Source organism: Poromitra crassiceps (assembly GCF_964638095.1).
Source record: "Poromitra crassiceps genome assembly, chromosome: 3".
Lineage (NCBI taxonomy): Eukaryota > Metazoa > Chordata > Actinopteri > Beryciformes > Melamphaidae > Poromitra > Poromitra crassiceps.
The window spans coordinates 24,586,485-24,613,798 of record NC_139625.1 but is presented as its reverse complement, the minus strand read 5'-3'; the positions used below and the strand labels follow the sequence as shown (position 1 = coordinate 24,613,798).

The 27,314-nt window shown below is 40.9% G+C and overlaps 2 protein-coding genes across 4 annotated transcripts; one reads left to right on the top strand and one right to left on the bottom strand.

Annotated features, from left to right (window-relative positions):
• Window positions 1-363: 363 nt before the first annotated feature.
• Window positions 364-16,636, bottom strand: nkx2.9 (NK2 transcription factor related, locus 9; the record flags this gene model as incomplete). Of its 2 annotated transcripts, XR_014552508.1 has the most annotated exons (4): window positions 946-1,074; window positions 11,770-11,839; window positions 12,466-12,551; window positions 16,504-16,636. XR_014552508.1 is itself a non-coding variant. In XM_083632463.1 (2 exons), 2 exons carry the CDS (start codon window positions 1,578-1,580, stop codon window positions 503-505), a joined length of 717 nt encoding a protein of 238 aa, XP_083488589.1. In that variant the 3' UTR covers window positions 364-502. The 2 variants fall into 2 exon arrangements, 1 of the variants encoding a protein (XP_083488589.1); XM_083632463.1 differs by lacking the exons at window positions 11,770-11,839; window positions 12,466-12,551; window positions 16,504-16,636 and adding an exon at window positions 1,436-1,580 and having other exon boundaries at window positions 364-1,074.
• A 216-nt stretch (window positions 16,637-16,852) lies between these two features.
• On the top strand, window positions 16,853-26,116 carry pax9 (paired box 9). 2 transcript variants are annotated; one of them, XM_083634101.1, is made up of 3 exons: window positions 16,853-16,992; window positions 17,699-18,267; window positions 25,061-26,116. In XM_083634101.1, the coding sequence occupies exons 1-3, from the start codon at window positions 16,989-16,991 to the stop codon at window positions 25,313-25,315; spliced, it is 828 nt and encodes a 275-aa protein (XP_083490227.1). In that variant the 5' UTR covers window positions 16,853-16,988; the 3' UTR covers window positions 25,316-26,116. The 2 variants fall into 2 exon arrangements, with proteins under 2 accessions (XP_083490227.1, XP_083490226.1); XM_083634100.1 differs by having other exon boundaries at window positions 17,699-18,310.
• The last annotated feature ends 1,198 nt before the right edge of the window (window positions 26,117-27,314 follow it).

The window sequence follows — 27,314 nt, the reverse complement described above, 5'->3', positions numbered from 1 at the left end:
TTTTGTTCAAGAAAAAAGCAACAATTTAAACAGTTATGGCCTTTAATGAAGGACTACTTGAAGACAACAAATAACATTATACTTTCCTTACATTCAGGATAATAGCCTACTGACTTTACTACCGGCAACTCTTCTTCTAATATGACCAAGCGCATCCTCCATTTGACCTCAACAAAAAATATGTTTTACAAATACTGTCTATAGCTTCACACCAACACACGCATAAAAATACATTATTTTACAGGATAAACAAAATCTTCTGTAGGCTACACCAGTAAGCCCATGCACGAGAAAATATTATCAGCATATTTTAAGTATCAAAATAGTCACAGACGTACACAAAATATCAAAATAAAATGTGCAAAATAGTTTCATCCTGCTGTGAGAATCTAAAACATTTTAAGTTGCTCGATTTTTTTTTTTTTTTGCAGTGAACATTCAGAAAACATTTGATGCCATTCTAAATGAATTTGTGCATTAAATGAGGCTCTATAAGGAGGCTTCACTTGAAAGTACCAAACTGAACCGAGTCGCTCCAAAAGTCTCTCCAGGGGAAGGAGTATCTGGAGGCCACCGTGCTGGGAAAGTGCTGATATCCGGGAGGAAGGCTAACCGGAGGGGACGGATGCTGAAGAGACTGGTATGCCAAAGTGAAGGGAGAGGTGGTCGGCGCCATACAGCCACTTTTGTCCGTGTCAAATAAGCAGGTGTGGAACGGTTTCCCGTCCCGGACCAGGATTGGCACAACGACCCTGCGCAGAATTGGAGGGGGTATCTCCATCTCCTGCGCCCCCTCTGCCCGTCCTCTCTTCATCTTGTAGCGGTGGTTCTGGAACCAGATCTTCACCTGGGTGGGGGTCAGGCTGAGGATGCGGGCCAGCTGCTCTCTCTCCGGGCCGGACAGGTAGCGCTGCTGACGGAAGCGCCTCTCCAACTCCAGGGTCTGCGCCTTGGAGAACAGAACCCGCCGCTTCTTCTTCTTGCTGCTGCTGCTCTTCTCGGACTCCGAATCCAGGGCTGAGTCATCCGGCTTGGTTGAGTCCGGGGAGGCCTCGAGACTGCCTTCATCTGAAGCTGCATAAATGAAAAGAAGAGGTTAGTCAATTTAGCTATAAGAAAATATTATAATGGCACTCTATAGGGAAATTCTCTTTTCTCGGAGTGGGTAGGGATGGTAATTTTCTCGTGGACACTCAGCAGGTTGGATACCCGGTTGGACAATGCGTTGGATACCGGATTCATGCCCCATCACAGCATGAACTCGGGTTGTCAAATGACATGTCTATCCTCGTCTTAAAACAAACCTATTAAACTACGGTAAACGTAACCAGACTTCCAATAGGCTGGAGGAGGGAGGGTGATTTTTCGCAGACTTTTATGATCGAATGATAAATAAATGCAACACCATCAACGCGCCACGGCTTTATGCACTTACATATACATGGACTCCGGTCGCAGTCCATCCAGGAGGAGTAGGGCGAGCAGTGGAGCGGCGAGGACCGCGGCACCGTCTCCGCATAATGCTCAGGCAAATCCAGGATGCTCCTGACAGAAAAACTGAACTTTGTCGGTACGGCCATTGCCCCCAAACCGTTTGCGTAAAAGCTCTCCAAATTGCGTAAAGGCTCTCCAAATGGCATAAAACCCTATCCAATACAGTGTATGCCGTGCGGATTCTCTCCACTCGAGGCAAAGCGGGGCTACACACTGTCAAAACACCAGCTAGAATACCAATGTGTGCACTAGGCTCAGTTTATACAAACAGCACTCCATAAGCCGCAAACACAGCCTGCTTATAAAGCCTCTCTTCTGCAGAGTACCTGAATGGCTCGAGTGCTGTCACCCAATGATGGTAGGTGTGGACGCGCACAATGAAAAAGCCCAGAGAGCCTCAACAATGACCGAAGGAAACACTCGTCATCATTACAGATTCGTCCCGTATCGTCAAACTGGGAAACAGATAATGGTAATTGTTGTAGTTGAATCACGTCTTGGGTGGCAACTGACAACACAGCCCAGCATCATCACCCCCTCCACCCCTTTGCCAAAATAACGTGTCCAATATTTGCATACAAAGTGAGCAATTAGCGTGATGCCTTGAGTTGGTTTAGCTAATACACGTGTTGCTGTGCGGCCCATTATAGGCGTATAATTGCAGGCGTGAGAATTCTGACGTTTTACAATGTGGAGAATTCCGAGCATTTAGGCGGCAGCAGCAGGTTTGTTCACGTTTTTTTTTACTTTTGTAGGAACCCCCCCTTCTTTTTTTACTTTGCTGATTGAAATTATTGATAGCCTAAATAGACCCGCAGGTGACATTTTTTATTGATATATTATCGCATGATCTCATATCACATGATATCCTTTTTCTTAAATTGTTTACATTATATGTTTGGAGAAATGTCAAAGGGCGTCAATTCACTAAACTCGAAGGTGTCAAAGTCCCTGCATCTGATATTATTTACTGCCAAACCAAAACTTCCAATCATTGATTAATTGCAATGATTGATGACACGATATCATCATTGTGATAGATTGCTAGAGGTCACCAAATATCCTGCACAGACGTACAAAGCTTAGAGAGAACATTGTGGCTTCCAAATAAATTTCTGGTATTGCTTGAGCTCTCAATATAAAAAAAAAAAAAAAGAAAAGCCAATGGCATTTAACTGCCCAATCAGAGGGAAAACGTACTAAATGCGTGATTCCTGTCTAATGTGGGGCGTATAGGCTATTTCTTTCGTATTTGATATTGGTCCACATCCACTTCAGTGAGGTGCATGAGGCAGGGAGAGGACATGCCTCTCAGTCGTCCTGGGTGGTCGTATAGAGGGAACACAAATACATGCCAACCAGAGGAGGAGGACAAAAGAGGAAAATGTAGCCCCGCGTCCGAGACCCGTTGGAAGCATTTGTTCCAGTCAAGATTTTGCATTTGTTCAGTCCCGCAATAATGCCTGATTGACGCCCCGGCACAATGTCCTTTAACTTTCTAGGATAAATCCGAGCTTGTTCCTTGTTGTCATGGTTTTGAATGGACCTGAATAGGATCCGGGCCACTATCTACTGCTATACGTCTACTGCCGCCAAGTCTATAGACCAGAGCAATATTATATGTGCGATTTGGCACGTATTAAATTCCTTTTAGTTTTTCACAGTTGAGCAAATTCACTGACCTGTACGACTAATAGTCCATATGGCAAACACAAAGCGCTTAATGCAGCCTTAATTTGTGGCTTTATCCTTACATAAAACATTATTTATACATCAAGTCCTGTGGTTGAAAAGGAAATATTGTTCAAACTATACTTTTAAGATGAAGCACAAGCACCCAAAACACACAACACCTCCTCAGCTGCTCTTCAGAGGAGTGATTCCCTTGTGAAGCATTTCTGTGTACACAGGCAGTGGTGGTTGACAAACAGCGGATTACAGTAGGCAGGTTTGCTGAGTGGGTAGTTTGCAGAGGGCACTCGATTGGAGAGCAAAAACACTGGAAGGCAAAGAAAAGTCATGTCCAAAGAGCGGGAATTTTCTTTCCACAATGACCTGGCAGCCCCTTAATCTATTTAACACCCGCAGGCTTCAGCCAGAGAGGGTCCTCTGCCGCTCCCAAGAGCTCTCCACTGCCAAATATTTACTCTGTTGTTCAACTCTCCATTTCCAATCTCTTCTCAACCAATGGAGATTTTCCTCACTTGGCTCTGGATTTAGCACCAACTAAACGATATAGGAGGTTCTAACATCTTAAACTGGCATGGTTAAATACTGCTTAAATTGAACCCCATAAAACAATCAAAAGCTTGTAATTTATTTACCATTGAAGTTGCCACTAGGTGTTAATTGATTTCAATCTGAAATGTTGTCCTCTAAGTGATTCTCAAACTTGATCAAGGTCCCCTAATTTTTTAGAGCAACGACTCACATTTGTCTCTTGGATGCAAATCTCAAATAGTTTTTATTGTCAGATATGATTTTGTCCAGAATTCAATGAATGTCTATAATAGTCTAGAGATAACAGCAAAACTATCATCAAAGCAGTTATTCTTCCACATTCCTTCTGTTAAATGAATAGGTATGGTGAATTTGGACAATTCATTAATTTGCTGCATGGGACTCCCTGAACTGACCCATGGTATTCTGAGAACCACTGCTCTAACAAAAAGATTTCCTCTACTTTTGTCCTATTTTTAAACACTATTTTCCACTGAACCACATAAAACCCTGAACGGCTGCGATTGATTCCAACCTGAGTCATTTGTCCACCAACCAAGCAGCCACATTGAAATCGCTGTTTGTTACTCCTTGAATATCTCAATGGGTAAAACTAACATGCTCACTGTATATAGCATGATGCCTTGGCAGCTGCACCTGCCTCTGGTATCCTCTCCCCTTCTGCCTGTCCTGTAAATACTATTAGCATTATCATGAGGAGGGGGAGGAAGGGGGGTATCTAATGACTTGGCAGCCACATCTCTCTCTGTCTCTCTGTTGTAAACTGTGGGTCTTGTGAGGCTCAAGTTGGTTGAGCATGCAGCAGCTGTGAGTTGGAAGCATGCAATCACTAAGTCAAGCAACGTTATTCATATGGCGCTTTAAAATACAAAACCAATGTGTGCTTTACAAAATAGGGGGTTATACATGCACAAAACAGGGGAAAGGAGAGAGAGACTGACATCAACAGCACAGTTAAGATAAAAGGCAAATAAGAGCCAGGGTGAAAGCAAATAGGCAGAGGGTATAATAAGACAAACAATGAACAAAAAAAGCTTTTATGAAGAGTTTAAAAAATGTGACTGATTTGGATGATCTGATGTTTTGAGGAGGCTTTTCCACATCAACCAGGATGAAAGAAAGCCCATCCTAAGGGTCACTTTTGGATAATCAAATCCATTATTTGAATGTGGTTTGTTTGCAAAGTTGTATGATCATGTTATTTCCAGATTATGTTTAGGCTACTTGAAAAAAAGTATAGGTTAGCTCACAAAAATATTGAAATGTCAGTTGCTTTTGAGTTGAAATGTTCCATCCAGCCCCTCCTCTTTACCTCCAAAATTCCATCCCAAATGTGCTTTGGGACGGATTTTGTGATTTGGGATTACCCTGCATATTTGGGAATGGTTCCTTAATATCAACAAAGCTCAGTTCTGGGAGTTGAGAATGATTCTTGTCTCTTAAGTGCCAGGTGCTACCATAGTAACCATATACAGTACCCACAACTCTTGAGCCTAAAAATAAAACTTCCTCAAATAATAGAGGAAATGCATAAATACAGTACAGACTAAAAGTAAGCATAGTTGCTCTAAAACATATGGCTATTCAAATGCAATAATAATAAAATAAATAAATAATATAATAATAAATAATAAAATGATTTAGCATAAAGACCTTCTCAATTAATGATAGCAATAGACTGAATACAAAAATGAGATTATTATGGACATTAGAAATATTGCACGCTTCGCACGTTCATTTCGAGCTTGGCCTTGTGCTTAACTAAGCTAATGCAAAGGAAAAGAAGCATGACATCTTTTGACTAATATAGCTGGGAATACAAAAATGTATTACTTAAACTTGCTAAAAATATTGTTTCAAAAGTGACAATACGGTATTTGCAAAAAAAAAGTGTTAAGGTGAACTTTCAAACTTCACCTTCAGAACTTTTAAAATATTTTCCTTTTCTTCTTGGTCCTCAAGCACTTGAACAATTGAAAGCTCTGAGGAAAGACATTATCTAATCTATATAAATCAGCATCACTCTGTATTAAAAGGTGCTGGCTACATGTTTTCCGCTCCAGAACAGCCACCCTGCGAAGATGACATGCTGTGTGAAGAAATAACAGCTCTGTGTGAATTAGAACTTGCATTAGAGGCACAACAGTTTCACCTTTCCACTTCTTTCCTTCAAAGCCGTTCAAATGTTTTCCTGAGATCCATTGTGGAAACTGATATCTCCTTGCTATATATAGCATTAGCAAGGAGTCTATATATAGACTGGGTCAGCAGTCACTGTGACTCATGCCACTCCAACTTGATTTCATGTCTTATTATCCTGAAACAACATTTGGTTGCTTGGTCTTTTGGAAAGTAATCCCCGAACTGAACTGATCCTCCTAAGACAAAAAGAGACTTTGAACTCTCAGTGCTACAACTGACTGGTGCTTTGCTGCCCTCTTCAGGATACTCAAGTAAGTGACAGAATTACTCGGGATGTTTTTAACCCTTATTCAAGTCATTCTTACTTTCACCAACAGTCTGGGATGGTAATTACAGGGGAGGGAGACTTATATGAAGTCACACCTGGAAGATACGTATATGACGAACACTGTTGGCCAGCTCCATTGGATGCAGTGCCTTGCTCAAGGGCACTGAGACGAGAGTAGCTGCAGAGGGAAGGGAAACTGTTACTCACTGGCCTGACCCAGGTTTCTCTGCTGGGAATTCAAACCGCTCACCTTCCTCTGAGCCCGCATCCTACGCAGGGTACGCTATGCAACCACCCGGCCTGCACACTGACTTAGCAAACCCTTCTCTTTCTCCATGTCCCGATCTGTCCCAGAGAGATTATAGATTGTAGATTATAAAGCGCAGGGCAATATATGGATATGATATGATATTGATATAGATATGGTGATATGAGATTAAGGCTTAGATTTTGGATATGGTGATATGACATAAGTGTTGTCTTCCTGGTTTTAAAGGCTACATTACAGTAAAGTAATAAGTACACCAGAGATGGGAAGTAAGTACAAATACTTTGTTACTGTACTTGAGTAGGATTTTCAGGTATCTGTACTTTACTGAGTATTTATTTTTCTGACAACTTTTAACTTTTACTCCCTACAATTTAACACAAATATCTCTATAGTTTCTACTCCTTACATTCAAAACAGGCTAGTTACTTTAGTTTTAATGCATGACAGACAAATATGATGTTGTTTGTCTCTCATCTCGCGCTCCCCCAGCCTTTACGCATTATCTGCACCTTTTCCATGGAAAAACCATATCACACAAATTATTATTCAAAATATAGTCTTTATATATCTTGGAGGGGATATTTTAAGTTGAATAGCCTTTGAATTATTTTAATATGATGCAAGTTTCTATTAGCTTTACACAGAAACATAGAAATATTTTTACTTTTCAGAGTCTGTACTTTTTTTACTCTTACTTGAGTAAACAAGTTGAAACAGTACCAGTCTTCTTTTGAACAAGTAACTGTACTTCTACTTAAGTAAAGAATGCGTGTACTTTTCCAATCTCTGTTTATCGATACTGTGTAAAATTTGTTCAAATGCATGTCAACAGATTACATGTGGTTAGAAACTGACAACTACTACCAATAACAGTTATAATGCCTGCTGCTCTAAAATAAACTTCTGGAATTGCTGAACTAGAAAGTTGACCACAAAGGGACTCAAGCCATTCGTCTTCTGATCCAAAACCAGACACCTTATCCATTAGGCCAGGTGGGTTGACTGCTGCAACAGGGTAACTTATTTATTTGCCACTGTGAAAAGGTTTTTGTTAAGTGTCTAAAAGCCCTTAGCCTCAGTCAAACTAGCCACACCTGAACAGTTAACAGGCTGTGATTAGGCCTCAGATCTGTTTGCCCTTTGACTGCTGAGAAACTGCTTTGGTATTTTAATTCCTGAGATTGAGACAGGTGTACAATCAAAATACATCTCTATATATTTCTCAGTTTGGCATGTGATTTGAAAGCATAAAAAGTGAGAATGGACTGGATTTGAACCAGTGAACAACTACACACCAAGCAGCTGTTTATCTCACTGAGCTAGAGTCAGGGATAGCACAGCCTAATTCACCAGCTTATTGATATCAGTGTTTAAACTACTGATAATAAAGAAGCATTCTGAAGAAGCCAGTCTGACGCTGGGATTGAACCAACAACCTTCTGCACCACATCCACATGTTTATCTGGGTGAGCTATACAGGCCTCTTCCTAGCTGGTATGGAGCTGGGCAATATTATGGACGAAAAATCATGCCTCTGCAATTTTAGGCTGAATGGTGATTTACGATAGGCTATATATTTCTCATCCTCATGCGTACTAAAATATTTTATATGGGGTGAGGGCCTATAGGGGTCATTAAACCTGTGAAATCTTGATCATCAGTTTAGGGTGAGCAGGACCCAGTGACTAGGGTTGCCAACTTCTTGAAATGGAAATAAGGAACGGGGCGGTCCGGCAGAGAGGGGGGGTGGGGTTGCTAACTGTAATGGCTTTGGCTTCAACCATTTAGGCTACCGATTAATAACAAAGCGAAAAATGAGCTGCTTAGAGTTTAAAGGTAAATAAATTTAATAAGAAGTAATTTGTACCTGCGTACTTCACAGTTAACAAACAGTGTACATCTTCATATAGGTGATACGGGCAAGATACAAAACGCAACGCGTTTCAACCGTTGGTTTTCATCAGGCTGTATCAGTGTGGCTACCGATTAATACAAGCAAACACACAAACCTGGTTTTTATCCGTTTTTGCGCTATGGATAAAGTTCAACATTTTAAGAAAAACAATAAACAGTAGTGCAAATGTGACATGTCACTCACTGGCAGTGACATGTCACACTTGCTGCATTGTTTGTTTGTATAAAAAATGTCCAGCAGATGGCGCCACTGTACTGCAGAATAACTGGTCTGAGTCTGGTCATCATAATAGTCCTTGCTGGCAATAGTGGCCCGCTGTACAGCTCCTACAACTGACAGTGGTGAGATGACATGACATGATACATGCAACTTTTGCAATGGCGATCAAGGAGTTGCTGGAAGCCACATTGCTCAAAAATGCGAGTGGCCCCTTATTTGCCTTGTTGTAAGAATCAACTGACCTCATTGTACCTGATGCTGATTCTGCAACATGCATCTCGCTTGTGCATTTTCCATCTCGCAGCATAGGCTACCCGAGATGGATTAGGAAGGCCCTCCGTGCAGGTAATCCCGTATGATGTCGAATTAATCTGTAAACTGAGACCTGCAATACGTTTTTATAACTTCTTTTCTGGGAAAAACTGGCCCACCCAATTAGTCTACTGGCCCATCCAAAATATAGTATTTTAGCCTCCGGCGCCTGCAGGTTACCCAGCTATAGGCCACATTATAAATCATGCACAATGACAGAAGAGTTTGTCACAATTCCCGCTGACATTACACATCTGATTTTTCCCAGTCTATAGGGATATTGCAGCATCGAATAACATTGTCTAAAACCCCGTGTGCCCCTAACTGACCAATTGCGGCGAATGTTGTTTGTGCAGCAGGGGTCTTAATGGATGAGGAAATTTAATAATGGTATAATTCAGTTATGACTCAACTATTCCAGTGCTCACAGTGGTGTAGGCTACTCTATATCAGCACCCCATTTGCACTTTCTAACAACAGAAACACAACATTAAAAGCGCAGTAAAGAGGATATAGAGCTCTCCATCTTTCCCAGTGTCCTTGGTCGGACCCGGATAAAGAGGGCTCCAAATTAGGGCGGAATGTAATATTTAATACTAATGAATGCCAGGTGCCAGACGAACAGATGTCAAAGTGATGGATGCTTAAAAGTGTCGTTAATATTGTTTCTTTTGTCCCTCTCTCTTGGAACCCAGCCTTGGCCTCTGAAACACGACTACATACGTCGTTAACCCGCGTTCGTCCTCATTAAGGCCGCACTAAAGTTACCGGGCCACTCAACTTTGGAGAAGTGCTAACCTGCAAAAGAGTTTAATGGTGTCACCGCATGTGGACGCTAAAGGTTAGAGTCATCAGCAATTGATATTTTAAAGGCGCTCAAGCGACGACATTTCCCAAATCAATAGCCAAACGTTCCCTATAGCCTATTAATTTATGCATAATGAGGAATATCAGTTTGGAGACAATGCCAATATGAAATGACGTGTGAAGAATATCAGTTGGGCCAGGGCCAGCATGATATGATAGACTTCCCATCCTCTCTGAAATCAGAAATCACTGGTGTCCCCATAGACTGGGACTGTTGGGAACAGCAACTGGGAACTGCAGGGGAACATTTACCCACCATCTCCGAAAGTGGAGCAAGGGGAGCTTTGCACCCATGTGTTGCAGATAAGAAAGTCTGCGTTCAGCATATAGACTTATAAGACCCCCCTTTCCCGAATGACCACAAAGAAGAATCAGCGGATGGATTACAGACCAGGCGTATCAATCCACTTCCAATTACTTGTCTCTTGATATAAGATGTGTTTTGATGTTCAGGCCCATTGATACAAAGCCATGTATGCTATCAAGTTGCATTGCATTTTACGCGGATGGATCTGATTAGTTCGAGTCTAAAGTCAGATAGGCAAAACACATGTCAAGTGCTGGCTCTTTGCGTGTAAATAAAGGGCTTTAAATCAAGATAATAATAATAATTATTATTATTATTATAATAACAATCAAGTCGTATAATAAACAACAATAATAACAAAAACAACAACAACAATAATAATAGTAATAATATTATTATTATTATTATTAATAATAATAATAATAATAATAATAATAAAATGGTAACATGTATAAATGGGCCTATCAAGGGCGTTGCTATAGAGACTGTACATACAGGGTTGACTGTTCCTTGACATTTCAGCTGAGAAACTATTTATTTATTTATTGTAATTGATAGCCTATAATAATCTTCAACCCGTTTACGTGTCTGCATGCAGGTGCATGTCCCAATTTCTGCCTTAATGCCTCCACGACCACGATGCAAATAGGGTTTTTTGTGTGTGAGATATCCTACAGCTATACGGGCCTGCTGCAGCCCTGAAGGAGATTGGAGAGAAGTGTATACGTTCAAGCAAAACAGATAAACACATGAGTGGAGCTATTTGGAAACCATGCAGAAACAATAAGACCCGCACGATCACAGGCGTTATATACTAGAAAGATTATGATGGCTGATGGATTAATGGGGGGAGATCCCATTATCAACATCGATGTCGTCCTCATCATTTGTGGAGAAAAGCACGTGACAGGTGCTACAGAGAACATTTAAATGCTGATATCCTAAATCAAATCGCTTAACAACATTTTGATATCCAATATTTCTATCGCATTATTTCACTCATAATTTGATTTCACAACAAAATGAGTATTTGTTATTCATCACCGATATCATTTGGAAACATTTTGGTTCGATTGAAGGGATGGACATGACTTAACCTCCCTTTTTGTCTGATAGTTATAGGCTCAGATTAATCTTGAGGTCAAATACAAGTAATGTAATCCTTTCATTAAATAAAAACGATTTTCTGTAAATATTATTCATTTTTGTTTGATTTTTGATATGACACCGACAGGAGGTCACAGCATGAATCTTTTATTTACCACAACACTGATAAAGTCCGAAATGCAATCGTCGATGGAGAGGAATCTGGATGTGTTTGGGTGCAAATAAAACGTTTAATGACTTTGAAGATCTTCCTCGTGCTTTTTCGATCAGGCTTAATCGAAATGCTGAAGCAATCAGCAGCTCTCGCCTGTTTCACATTCTAGTTGGTATAAAGCAATGCGTTCACAGACAGCTACAAACCAAAATGCATGGCTAATTGTTTTGTTTTTGTTTTTGTTTTTCTCATGAATTATTGGCTGCGTTACATTTCTCTCAAGGTGCACTCAAATGCAGAGAAAAATGTTGCTCATGCCTTCACTTGCTGAATGCTGGAAATGTAAAACAAGTGGGGAAAAGCAGACATGGAGAAGATAGTCGAAGTGGGAGTGTGTATCAGCATAACTCACTATGATAGTATGATGTCAATCTGTTGCCACCATTCAGCGTTTTCTCTCGTCTGTCGGGACTTTACTGCGTCTTGAAAACAAAACAACAAGGAAAACATCCAAACATGTATACATTTATCGTTGTAGCCTATATATTATTTGGAATTTGTCGCCTATATAGGCTCATCCTCTCTCATAAAACACGTGAATGCCATAGACTATTTTCGTAAACGAATTAAACATTTGGAGAGTGAACTGTCTAAAATCAGGGTCCATCTTCATATCACGGTTGTTTCAGGCAGTGATGTGTACAACTGTGAGTGAACATTGACTTCCATTATTAAGGAAAACAATGGCCAGAAAGAAAATGCATCATCAGCAGGGTTGTGGTTTATGTTTTTCCCTATATTTTCATAACTTCCATCAGTTTCAGTACTTCTGGCCCGATATACATTTACCTCGTATAGATCCATGTCCAAAGTTGGTGAACTCTATAGCCTGTAAAGGTGGTAGCTGATTTTAGTCAGACTTTTACTTTCCTTTTTGTTGTTGTTGTTGTTGCTTTTTGGCAGGCCTAACCTTTGTCATTCAATGTGGCCTATACCTTCAGGACTCTAAAGGCTATCAGTATTTTTGGCCGCGTCATGCCTCTTGCTCATCTTGAGTCAATGTAAGGACTTATCAGCCCGTGAAAACAATGCAAGTCAAATAGCCTACCGGCACTTCACGAAGCCTGATTGGCCTTACAAGTGCAGACGGTGCAGACATCCAGGCAGCGCAGCGACAGATGCAGCATCACGGTCCTGTTGGGACAAGAGCTTAAGCTTTGTTTGCTGAATATTTTTTTCAACGAAGGTAAATAATAATAATAATAGCCTAATAATAGTAACAACAACAACAACAACAACAACAACAATAATAATAATAATAGTTTCATGTCTGCACACAGGTAAGCAGCGCTGAATATAAGAAAATTCATGCAGAGGCGCAATTATTTCGATTGGAATAAATCTGATAATTATCATCATCATCATCATCATTATGTTGATGCAAAGCCTCATGTGCCTATATATTAGTTGGTGGGTTTAGGCCTATTTCGCATCACCAAATCATTGATAGCCTATAAATTGAGGTATGCCGGGTTATCAGCTGAATTGAGGTATGCCAGGTTATCAATGTTTTCAATCGAGTTTAGCTAGGCATATATTCTTATTATTTTACCATACATTTGTAAAATTTAATAAAGTTGGAGACAGAACAACTAGCTAAAAAGGAAAATATTACAGCAGTTTTAGACAGAAGAAAGTTGATTGTTGAAAGTTTGTACAAAGGGTGTTCTGGAGGGGGGCGCCACTGATGATAATATAATTTTTCTTCAAAATGTTCCTCAAGCATTAGATTAGGAAAAAATTTTAGGCCTGTTAATTACCAAAGCACAATGACACTGACGCCACTAGTGCTAAATCTCCGCATAATAAGAGCGAACACACACACACACACACACACACACACACACACACACACACACACACACACACACACACACACACACACACACACACACACACACACACACACAACACACAAACGTCTCTGGAGTCGTTGGAGTTTGCAAATAGCCTATGGTTAGCCTACCTAAACCATAAGTTCGGTTCAAATGCAAAACTTGTATTTGCTGTAGGCCTACCTGAACAAGCAAACGATATTAGCGTCATGATATTCCTGAAGCCATTTATCACACAAGAAGACAAGACAGCCTGTTTCTGTATCACTTTCCAAGTTCAGAGAGAGGGGGGGGAGCATGAGCAGGCGAAGGGATCGAGTCGCCCAGCTTCAGAAAGCTCAGTCCATCGTTACACAATCTGTCTGACAAGTGATGCGTTGCCTTCACTGGCGGCCTGAACAATTCAATTCGACATGGACAATTTTAGGCTTGTGACAGCCAGTCTTCAGAAATCATGCGTGCAGCTTTAGCTTATTAGCATTGTGGCCTATAGCGAAAATGTAGGCCTACTTGAATTTGTGTATAGCCTAAAGGTCGCATAGCCTTCCTTCTTATTATCAAAGAAGATGCGTTCAGGGAAATGGGAGCGGATGGGCGGTTTAAATATAAGTACATTTATACATGGCCTACAAATGTGAAACATCCCATAGACATCCCACAGGAAGCGAAACGTATCTTCAACCTTCAGTTCCCACTTTCTTAAATGGGCAGTGATAAAAGTTATTATACGTTGTATTAATATTAGTATTAGTATTAGTATTAGTATTAGTATTAATAATTATTATTAATAATTATTATTAAAAAATAATACATATACATATTATTATTAATAATAATACAATTATAATGATGACATGACAGTATTTGGATTTAATATTGATGATGATAACAATAATAATAATGTGTCAATAGTGAATCACTATGTCAGTCATTATGATTTTCAGAATATCGCAATAACTATTCTGAAAGTAATATTTTTGAAAGAATTCTAAGTTTCAATAATTTTTTTCAACCAGCGACATAAAACATTTCAATCATCTGCAGAGTTTGTCAAGAGGTGACGGGTGTGCAGTTGCGCAGTCTCAGGTGCCTGCAGGGTAGTGGTTCTCAAAGTGGGGTCCGGGGACCCCCAGGGGTCCTTGAGGGGATTCCATGGGTCCCCGGCAAAAAGGGGAATCATTTATCACAATTCCATCCACAATCACAGAATGTTATGGGTTTCACCCTCTGTAATAAAACATCTAAAAACAAAAATCATATTAGATGGGGGACCATGGGACAACATGTTATCAAATTGGGGTCCGTGGTATAGGGGTCTTTGACGTGAAAAAGTTTGAGAACCACTGAGCTCAACAAGATTATGGTTTTATCAGAGGAGCGCTTTCCTTCTCACTGGTAGCAGGAGCGCATCCCAGGTGGCTCAGCCTGAACCCTGAAGATGTAGTACTTTGGGGAGACCTTTGATCCCCCACAACTGACCTTCTGTTATTTCAGCCACCGGAAGCACCTCAATGGAAACAAGTTGAGCACGTTTCCCAATGGTAAACATTATCCTTGACGCATTAGTGGGGAGGAGTGCGTGTGTGTGTGTGGGGTGGGGGGGGGGGGGGGGGGGGGGCTAGGAGGTGACCTGGGGGAGAGACAACCAGTCGTCTAGTGGTAAATATAAATAAATAAATAGAAAAAGTTAACTGACCTCCAGTCGTGATCACCACAAGGCAAGATAAAAAAATCATAAATAAATAAATATAAACTACAATACAATTTCCAGAAAATCGTCCCCCCCCCCCCTTAAAAGGCCCCATATCTCCATCATGTCTTACATCAGTGTGATAACGGTTAAACGGTATGTGCATTTACATAGGCTACCGGTAATCGAGATTTATGCCACCATAAGGTGAGTAAACTCCATTCCAGAAATGGAAAATTGAGGTGGGTTTTCCCTCCGAGTCCACGACATTCCTGCCCACACATGAACACCCATAGCGCCGGAGAGCTGTGCGCGCTGAAACAAATACTGACGAATTTTGTGTATTATTATATTATTTCCCCTCAGACTCGTTTTGATGCTTAATGCATATTGATAGTGCAGACATTTTCATCAATATCTAGCAGTGCTGCGGGGGGGGGGGGGGGTGTTTGGTGTTTACACAGCGTTGATCCCTTTAAATTCTGCAGCACGATGGAGACGAAGAAGGTCACTGTTGTTCCGTGGCCTTTTGCAGGGACATGGGAAAACTGAAAGCATGTGCCAGGCGGGGGGAAATAGTCCAAGCGCTAAGTTATGGCGTGTGTTTGTTTCTCGTGTCGGCAAGCAACAAATCTCGCTTATTACTCGCGACTGGAGTTTCTATAGAGCGAGTCAATATGCAAAGTTAATCATAATCCACGTTTTATTGTTTCATAATGGCATATCCGAAGGTCTTATGCATTTGATTATACTTTAAACACAAAGCTACACATAAATACCTCATCATATCAGGGTTATGAGAGGGTACTCTAAACGCACTTGCTGTGCGTAATTGGCAAAGAATGGCAACGTTTGGCCTATCCGGTGCCAATCAATGAATTCGACCTATTAACAAGTTAAATAAAAGTCTTACGGATGATGTCCGTTATACCACGCATAAGCAGTAGCACAAATCAAACTATCAACAAACAATCAACATTAAATGATCGTGCGTAATGTTCCTGTATTTTAGGTTTTCTGACAGTTATTTCCAAATTCCACGACCATGCTTTAAGATCTTTGTCTTTTTATGGCCTCATTTTGCGCAAAATATCATCCTGTGTAGTCAATCTTTGACGTGTATTAACTATTTCAAGTTTAAGTTATTGTATGTGTATAAGTAGGTTATAGCAGTCGATTGTTGGTGCGTAATGGACAATCAAAACATACAAATGGGATTACCGCTCATTTCTCCAACGCACCCTGTCAATTACTGAAAACCAACCATAAGGTCCGCCATTCAAATGAATGATAAGCAGGGATGCAGTGGAGACTGAAGGCAACTAAACTCATTTTACGCACCTTTCTATTGGCAGAAGAATAGTTTACACATTTTTAATCTGATATTAATATTTATTACAAATGCATTGTAAAATAAATCAAACTTTTGGTAGAAGTTACACGAGGTTATTTGGTATTTAAGTGAAAAATACATACCGTAGTCTAAAAATATTTATGATTTCTGTTTTTGTATGTGATGTTTGCCTTGTGATGTTCACAACCAGGAGATTTTTTTACGCACCTTTTTATTTACGGCCACATCACTGTTGATAAGTGAAGATCTGATCCAGAATCACCATCTTGATATTGGATTATACTCACCCTATATGTCTAAATAACAAACGCAATTCATGGTGGTATATCCCCGCTTTGCTTTCTGACGAAAGAGAGGAGGAGGGAGGGGGACTCTGTACGGGACATGTCATGTCAAAGTTTTGGACCAATGGGAAAGCTGCTTTGCGCTATCTCGAAATTCTATTGGCGAAGCGAGCCAATCAGAGGGACAGGAGTCTTGCAAGTCCAGCCCACTTATTCCTCCAGATTGAAATGTAAGCCTGTCTCCAGCGCCGTCAGGAAACAGAGAGAGAATTTTGTCCCTCTCGTTCCTTATCGCACAAGAGGGTTTCTTGGACGCGCTTTTGGACGGTGGACACGCTGGACGCTGAACAGGACCCGCACAGCAGGCACAAACCTGACGCCCTCTTCATCTTCTGTGGCTACAACACTATGGGTAAGTCTGATATCGGATCGCTTTCTTGTCAGGGATGGAGCAAGCAGTCCGTCCAACGGCAAGGTGGGAATGCGAGATATTGTCTGCATTGTTGTGATAGGTTAGTTTAGCCGTAACTCAAGCGGGAATAAAACACCAGGCAGGCATTATTAGGCTTTGTCAGTGTGACAGTTATAGCCTGGAAGTTTGGCGCTGTCGCTGTAGACCGGCTATTCCTGTGAGCTTTAGCCCACGATAGCATACAGTGCTATTGGTTACTTCTTATCCAAACAACGTACTCATGATATAACTTAAGCCTATTTCGGGGTAAACATTTGCTGAACTCATTTAACATTATAGCCCGAAAAGATACGGCGGACTACAGTTTAAAGGTGTGAATGTGTGTGTTTATTTGGTTATAAACTAGATTAAATATGGGCTAGGTTACAGCCTGCCTTTATAAATCACAACCTCACTGGAATAACACGATTGAAATCACAATTTAACACTATAGACCTACACCCTTTCTAGTTTCATTTTCTATTTTATTTTCTACAATGAAAACTAGAAATCAATTAGAATAGCAGGCCTAATGGTCTCTTTAGCTAATTTATCGCAGGCTATAGCCTCCTAGATTAATCTAGGCCTCGGATTGGTTACGTATAGGCTATGCACTTCGCCTAATAGCGGTTGTATTTTTCTGTCCCGTGTGTTTTCATGAAACCAGAGCCAGCCTTCGGAGAGGTGAACCAACTCGGCGGTGTTTTCGTGAACGGCAGGCCGCTTCCCAACGCCATCCGCCTCAGGATAGTGGAGCTGGCCCAGCTTGGGATTCGACCTTGCGACATCAGCAGGCAGCTCCGCGTCTCCCATGGGTGCGTCAGCAAGATCCTGGCCCGGTACAACGAGACCGGCTCCATCCTCCCTGGCGCCATCGGAGGCAGCAAACCACGGGTCACCACCCCAACTGTGGTCAAGCACATTCGGACATACAAGCAGAGGGACCCGGGGATTTTTGCCTGGGAAATCCGGGACAGGCTACTCGCCGACGGGGTGTGCGACAAATTCAACCTGCCCTCCGTCAGCTCCATCAGTCGGATCCTCCGCAACAAGATCGGAAATCTGTCCCAGCAGAGCCAGTATGAGTCGGGCAAGCAGGGGCACCCACCGCCACAGCCTACGTTACCGTACAACCACTTGTACTCATACCCAACACCCAAAGTGCCCACTCCTCCCGGCATGCCCACCCTTCCTGGACACATGGCCATGCACAGGATATGGCCTTCCTCGCACTCTGTTACAGATATTCTGGGGATACGGTCTATAACAGAGCAACAAAGTAAGCATGGCTCCCTGGAGGGCAGTTGCATTTCTCCAGTTTAATCCACAAAATGCGTATAATAGTTTTGAAGGCGCGCAAGTGTGTGTGTGTGTGTGCGTGTGTGTGTTTGAGAGAAAGAGATGACACATTTTTTCCACTGAGGTTTTTATAGGCCCAAAACTAACTATTGGACGATTAGAAATTCACAGGCCTCTATGGGGTGAGTCAGATTAAATGCCATTTGACCTCCTGATAGTGATTTGGAGCAGGTAGGCTAGCTAGTTCAGGAACAGATGGTCCAGCTTGCATTAATAATTAAGAGGCGGATGTGGATATTAGAGGGACAACCGAGGGAAAGGCGCAGCAGTGAGATGAACTGCGTCAAAATGAGGTGTGCTGAAAGTTTGCCATGACTGGAGCCAGACATTTTGTGCCATGCAGGCTGAGCATTCAGCAGCTTTTAGACACAAACGAGCTCATATTATGAGGTTCTATCTGCCTTCAGGATAGTTCTGAGATATTGAGCTTCAATGTTGTTGTTTTTTCGTCAATTGAGTTAATTTGAGATGGGTATACTTTTGTGTTGGAAATGACAGGCTCAAAAATCATTATAAAAAAAAATACCAACCACACATATGCCAAAAAGGAACTCAGAATAGGTTCGTGCAGTAACAGTTTTGACAAAAAGGTCAGATATCAAGGTCACGAAAATTTGCCTTTGGAGTCTGCGGGTGTGATAGCTATAGCCTGAAGCATCAACTCGTGCTATGACTGAGTTTCTAGGCTATACTGCATCACTCTCGTTTTTCTAATTGTGTCACATGCAGGTATAACTTTTGTTTGGACTCAATAAGACCACGACTGTTTTGGAAACAATGAAATAGGATCTACCATAAATCACTGTTAATGGTAGGCTCGTTGTTGTGAAAGGGATTTTTCTGAGAGCGTGTTTCTCATGTCGGAGAGGAAAGTGTCTGTCAGTCCAACACACCGTGCTGTCAGGTCAGGACGCAGGCCGCCATGCATAAACTTGCCCCGGTCCTATGCAGGCTACCATGCTGCAGACTTAACTCGGGCAATCCAAACAAGACAAATGCAAGGCAGATATTCATGGTGAACAAGAAATCGCAAGGGAGGAATGTGTTCTCAGAGGCTGCCTTTATAAACAATTTATGCATTTCCAAATTATTAGCAGATGCTTGTGGCAGGTTTTTGAAAGCCGGAATAAAGGCTACTTTCAACGACGTGAGGCCTTTCTTTATGCCACCATTTCACCAAGGATTTCACTTTTTTTTAAGATAATGGCAGGTATAGGCCACCTATTATATTATAGCCTATAATTTTTAAAAATCAAGACAAGATGCTTATAGGCTTAATATCAAATAGGCTATGGTGTTTTCACTTACGATCATATTTCCAGTTTTCTAATCGCCTACTATTCGACACACACACACACACACACACACACACACACACACACACACACACACACACACACACACACACACACACACACACACACACACACACAGCGTATTATGCTAGAGTAGATTGCTGTGGGTGAATTCAATCATACATCAAAAATAACATTTCAAGATGTAGGCGAAACGCAGATTTAAAAAGCACTCTTTAGGCGGATCGAGTTACAACATTGGTGGGCTTGCTTTTCCCATTCTGAACATTGGGGACCGTGCATAATATAATATCCATCACGGGGGAAACGGTTAAAGTAAATCTAATTTGTCCTTGACAGGAAGGCGTTTGGTGGGCTAAATGTTCCTGGCTATCCCTCCGGAGAGTCGTCTTACCTCGGTCCATCTTGAACTGCGCTTCAGTCTGATATTTAGTTGACACGCTGAAAAAAAATGTACATTTTAACAAGTCATTAGTCTCATTCAGTATAAACATCTTAATTTCTTAAAGCAACGGGGGAAAAATCTGGCAAATTTAATCGAGATAATTGTATTTGGTCCGACCCAATGCAGTTTGACTTGGCTGTTTTTTCTGTCAATATCTTGTGTAAAAAAAAGAAGAAGAAAAAAGAGGCAGATCACTCCAAGATTATTTATTCAAGGAAATTGTTGGGGTTGACTTGCATTGCAAAGGAGTGACATTTTTCTCACCCATCTGAGATATTTTACGTGCAGTCCTATATTATCATTGTAATCTCTTTTAAGAAAAATTGCATCTATCTATCTATATCTAATATATATATATCGCCTAAATATATATATATATATGAAGACTTTACGCACATGAAGGCCCATCGGCTTATCTGATATATTGTTTGTGCGGAAAATGCCAAATGACGGTGCTGATGTTAGGGCCAGGAATGATTGCTTTATGCACTGAACCTGTGGCTTAGACCTTGGCCTGGGTTGCGAGGTGACCTTAAACCGCCATGCAGGTTTATCATTTAATCCGCTCTGACTCCCCTCTCTCTCACAGAAGAGATTCTGTCTCTCCCAGTTAGTGTGACAGGCCATCCTTTTCCAGCGCCAAAGAATGGGGCGCTATAAACAGGAGAATAATTTTCCACCAGCAAGCTCTGCACTATAGTGGCGTGGATAAATCGCATTTAGAACCTGAAGTAAAATACGCTATAACAAAAAATTGACACCTCAGTTTTTTTTTGCACTAACCTCCAGCACTGAGATCTGCAGAACCAGCCTATCAAAAAAAAGACCATTTAATGGTCTTAACTGTCTTTTAGGTCTGATTTCTTCTGAATAGTCTAACTGTCCTGCATGCTTTAATAATTAAATAATACACGCCATGGGTAGGCTATTTCTCTTTCACGCATTGAAACCCACTCTGTGGGTGCAATTTATTTTTTGTTTTTGGCTTTACGCGCAGTCGGTGTAGCCTATCTCCTATAGGCCTATGTGGTCGATGCCTTGTATGAATCAATAGATTGCAAATTATTTGAATAATAATACATGTTTAATAGTCCTCGTTACATCCTCGTTTTTGCAGTGTAGGCCTATCTTTTAGAAATTAATTGTAGCCTTCATTTTCAGCCTACATTTCCATAAGGAAACTAGATTGGTTAGACCCAGGAAGTTTAATGTTTTAAGTTTAACAAGAAATTAATACAAATGTGTATTTTTCCACTTCCCTGCTAAATTCCTATATTATACATTTCAGGTTAGAGGTTTTAGCGCCTATAAGGTTTGGGCCAAGATAACCTGCATGTATGGAGAGAGGAAGTCACTGATTAATTTCATAGGCCTATCCCAGATAGCGACCAACGATATAGATTTTGTCTAAGACAAACGTTAGGGAGAAAGCACTATTCTGCATGGAGTTATGAAGGTCGATGGTTATTTGAAACCGTCAAATCCAATGTGATGAATGTAAAAAGAATCAGGGTCAAGGTCAATTTACCTGTCAACAGTGGTTGCAATTGAAACAAAACTATTTTCTCTAAATATATTCTCGAATAGGCCTATATATTTTCAAGTTTTCCTGTTTTTAAATTGTGACTATATCGTCACACGTTCATTCAGTTTACCTTTAGTGTCAAGTCTTGTTTGTTCGCCATAATACCTGCGTTTTGATTTTTTTAATCAGTGGTTACATTTGTATCAAAGACTCATTTTCGACAGTCTGAAACGTCTAATATGGCCTTTGGTTTTCTAGAAGAGGCAACAAGAGGCTGTGTGTGTGATGACAGCAGTGTGTGTATGTGTGTATGTGTGTGTGTGTGTGTGTGTGTGTGTGTGTGTGTGTGTGTGTGTGTGTGTGTGTGTGTGTGTGTGTGTGTGTGTGTGTGTGTGTGTGTGTGCGTGTGCGCATGCGTGCATTTTATTTTTTACAAGTCACGCGATTCTATACAGACAAAAACAATTTCATGCCACATATTTTATTATCCCACTTTTATCACGGGGAGTTTTCCTGCTCATTATAGAAAACAAGCGGATGCTCTGAGATTGAGCGTTCAAAGTTATGGCACCCAGAGAGACACAACACTGCACAAACACATAGCCTACTGAGTATGTGTACTGTCTCGAGCGGTTAGCCGACCAACACAAAACTATGAGTTAGGCTATAATGAAGCATAAAATGCACAAAACAACTATAAAATCACAGCCGTTATGCATACTGCAGGAAAAACAAGAATGATGCAACTATTTCTCAAAGAGACTAGTCCTAGGCTATTATCCTTACCTTTTGCATTAGCTTACCATTTTATCGGCTCTAAACTTAACTAGGCTTATATTTTGTGCATGAGTGCATGCATGCGTGCAGAGAGAAAGAGACATCTAATGCAACAGCCTTTCATGTTGCAATACACTAACAATGTCTTAGCATATGCTATAGGCCGATGTTGCCTCAAAATTTCGTCTAAATTCTCTTGCTATTCACACGATTAACTCTTGTTATCTGCTCTTTTATATAGCCCTATACAAAGTTGAGTGACCGTGCTTCTCCGGGTCATTTGTGTCACTGACTCACTGTGTCAAATATCAATCGACCTAAATCACATAAGCCTATTCATTTGTCGGAGCCCAATGGTTAACATACGGCCCATAGGCGCGGAGCAATCAGATGCGCCCATGGGAGACTCAGGTTTTTCTTTGGAAGAAGAAGTGGATCATTAAATTTACATTTAAGGTTCATTCATACAGCAGGCGCACGACGGCTGTGATTCTTTATGACTTTTTCTGTTTCTGCTTCTCAAAACACATTCGATTCGTCTATACTCATTATAGGCCTATCACGCAAAACCGAATTTTCATTAAAACATATTTTACCCTCAATTTAGTTTCTGGCGAGATGAACCTGCTTTTAAAAATGATCAAATCTTTTTGATTGATCTGAAACATGGCCGTATAACACGGTTATGAAGGCACACCGTATAACACGGTTATGAAGGCACAACTCAAGGTCAATATCTCTGAGTTGTCACGGCTGGGCTGAAGGCGTCAATCCACACTGCAGTGCGAGGACGTGACCGAAATTAATACTGATATATGTTTGGCGTATTTAATCGCTTTTAATTATTCATTATTCAATTATGATTTTCTTTATTGTATTTGTTTTTACAAACATGACCTCTTGTGTTGAATTATTTATTTATTTTTATTAAGAAAATAGGCTGCTCAACAAGATCAAATATCATTTTGATATCAACGCATATGGGGCTATATTAACCTTTTTTTAAACAATATAGAATAACATAATATAATATCTAATTATATTGTGGTAAAACCTTTTTAATGTAGGCTATGAGGCCATAGCCTACATAACAAGGTAAACATGCATGCCCAGTTATGTGGCTATATGGAGCCTATGTATCCGTGTGTGTGTGTGTGTGTGTGTGTGTGTGTGTGTGTGTGTGTGTGTGTGTGTGTGTGTGTGTGTGTGTGTGTGTGTGTGTGTGTGTGTATGTGTATGTGAATTATCAGAAGGAAGTGTGAAAAGGTTGAATGAAAAAAGAATGTTACTTTCTTTTTTTTAAACATAGTTAGTCTGTGGCATTTTTGTAAAGTAAGCTGCAGTATGATTGGATCAAGCAAGCACCCGCAAACACTGCAGGCACCCGGGCTGGCACCCACAGACACCAGACACCCGCAGTCACCCACAGTCACACACAGGCACGCGTATGCACAGTTTATTTCTGCATAGTTGTGTGTTAATCACCATAAATGTCAGTTTGGTGTATCATTATTTGAAGAAATAGCCGTTGACTACTGGCCAAGCAAGTCTAGGCAAATAAGACACAGAAACAGAGAAAATCTCACAGTTTATTTCTACATAGTTGTGTGTTATAATCACCATAAATGTCAGGGGTGTATCTTTTTTTGGTTATTTTTTTTTTTTTAGAAATAGCCGTTGACTATACCGGCCAAGCAAGACTAGGCATATAAGACACAGCAACAGAAAAGATCTCAATTGAAGAAATGATTCTCAGTAGTCATGGACCACCCAGGGATAGAAATTCTGTCTCACTGTTGAAATGCTTTGGTGAATTCCACAAGTTAAGTTTTGTCGCTGCGCCAGAAAAGCAAAGTCCATTCATGCTTCAAATATGTTTGCCTCATTCTCTATCATATTTCCACTCTTCCTGCCTTCACTCTCAATCTCTCATGACATCTGTTTTGTGGCACCCCAACCACCCTGTCTCCCATCGTCTGGCATGGTATATCCCCGCCGCTGGAGGAAAGTCCACTTTTAACAAAACGACAGTCTTATATGGACAGTCAGGCGTTTGTAGCAGGGCGTCCAGAGAGATACTCGCATAACTGTGCATGCAGACTTTTTAAGCAAAATTGGGAAAAATTAGGTTTTCGTGTGTCATCATATCCAAGTTAAGTCTCTGCTTTATACAGTAATGTCACCATCTTTTCCTTTCATTTTCCTCTCCCTCCTCTATACTTTGCCCAACTTTTCACATTACTGCAGCTCAGCCACATTGTGTCTGTCTGGTTTGGTTTCTACTAACTTCAGTTTCAATTAACTCAACTGAGACTTACTTTGTATGAGGATGATTCAAGCCTTCTCTCTTAATCATTTTTCAATAGACTGCTATAGAGATCCTTGCTGCAGCAAACAATTACTTGTTTTTGAAGAAAACCCACTTATAATTGACTGAATTGTATCTGTAGCAAAATGACTCCTGCCTGGCTGTCTACTCCAAGCAGGGAGCCAGTACAAAGAAGCTCCTCTTAACCACCTATAATCAGTGACCTTTCAGACCTGTAATGCAGTTTCACCTATATAATCTTCTCCCTGCCCCCCCCCCCCCCCCCCTCTTTCCCCCAGACGCTGAATGGATTGCCCACAGTGAACAGCTATGTCACAGCGCCCAGCATCCCTCCCTACCACCAACCCACCCAAGTGTCGCCCTACACGGGGTACAGCGCCACCACGTCGGCCTATGTGACCGGACCCACATGGCAGCCAGCCAGTGGCAGTGCTCTATCTCCCCACAGCTGTGACATTGCCACCCCTCTGGCCTTCAAGAGTATGACAGCCACCCGTGACGCCATTCACCCTGTCACCGCCTCAGCACTGTAAAGTCAGCCACACCAACAGACAGAGACGGGAGGGGGAGGGGGGAGACGGTGGGGACAGAGGACAGAAGTCTGTCCCCTCTAGCTTGCATCGCCTCCTTTGTGTTGGTCCCAGGACCCATATTTGTGGTGTTCTCCACAAACTGTGTACGTGACCCCCCTGACGCCAGCTAGACAGTCAGGCCAGAGAGACATGGGGGAAACAGTCTGTCAATTTGTACTACAAACTCGTGTTGTTGTCTGAAAGAACTTGCAGGACAGGACAGGTGCACGTATTGAAGGACTGATACGACTGCTACTATGATGAGGACACTTTGCCATCCGTCGTCACAATTCCTCTTTACTGCACACCTCTGCAAATGTCTTTGGGGAAAACGGGGTAACGTATGACTTCATGAATAAGCAATCACAGAAGAGGGAAAAAAGTTTGCATTTAAGTGTTTCAGGGTGCTTATTATTTGCTATTGTTTTGTTTTTTAATGTTTGTATGCTTTTTTTCTCTATTTTGATAAAAGTAAGTGTCTTAGGGAGCATTGTTTTCCCCCCACTTCTCTAAAAATGTAGCCTATGCAAGAGCTCCCAAGAGAAGTTAACATAATGTTTATTTATTAGACTAAGGTACGTTGAATGAAGTGCAATTGGCCTCACAGACAGCATGGGAATCTCCACGCACATTTAGACAAAATTGGCATTGGTCTGATGTTTGGAGTCTATAGCATTAACAGTTGAGCTGCACAGTTCCAAATGTTGCACAATGAAATTGAATGTATCTTATTAAATTGTTTGGCTGTTATTGGTCTTTCTGAACTTTGCCAGTTCTTTGGGGAATCTTTCACACTTTTGATTGTGACAAGAAATACATCATGTACACCTTTGCAACTAAAATATTTAATTGCTTTCTTTATGCAACTGTCACTATGTCAAATTAGCCTACTTGCTGTTTTACATGAGTAGGAAACTGCATCATGACTATATACGCAAACATGCAAGTAGAGGATTTACAAAAGAATGGTGTAGTAATTCAAGATTTAAATTTATTTTCAAAATATATATATTTGTGCATGCTCATACAAAACCCATATGTCCCACTGCCATGCACCCCATAGGTTCATCCAAAACACTGCTACACACAGTCTATTTGACACGACCTGCTGCACTGTGTGGTGGCCTAATTGCCACTAGTTAAAAAAAAAAGCCCTTTAAGAATTTTGAGCATTAAAAAGAACATGGATCACTGACACATCTCCTCACCTCATTAAACATATAGCTCTTAATATATCCACAACATGCCTGTCTGACTTCTGGCACTTCCAAGCTGGAGTCGGCCTACAGGAGATGGTCAGACTCATAGGACTTCATGATTTTAAATAAATTGTCCAAGATATTGTAGTAATCCTAAAATCCAATAATTTTATAGGTTTAAATTTATTTTCACTTTTAATTTATTTTCACTTTGAAATGTATTTTATGGCAGGTCTGACAGGCATTTTATGTTCAGTAATATTTCTGAAATACACAACCACAAAATTACCTAATGTTACTGTTTATTCTTGGACATGAAGCCTTCAGTAAATGTCTCTGTCTGTTAATGGTATAATTTGGAAAGGCCTATAATTTGTAAATAGAAGTGAGGAACTTGTGGTTAATTTAAAATTTAAACTATTTAGGCATATGTCTATCTTTGCGGTAAGTATTTATAGGTGTATGTAAAATATACAGTGAATCAAAACATAATGTTTACATAAAAAAACAGCGATCTGTGTACTAGGGCCTCTCATCAGCCTCCTGGGGTGAGGTGGAGTCAACTTTGCATGCAGAGTGACACAAATAGGGCTCATTTGACTGTGGTCTCCAAGGTCATCAGGCATCTGACCCAAATGCTACTCTCTGCCGCCACTTTCCCATCAAAGAGCCAAACAAGGCATGTCAGGTCCAACTCAACATGTTCATTACACGACAGGAAAAGAACCAGTTGACAAATAACATGTTGTAAAAATCATGCA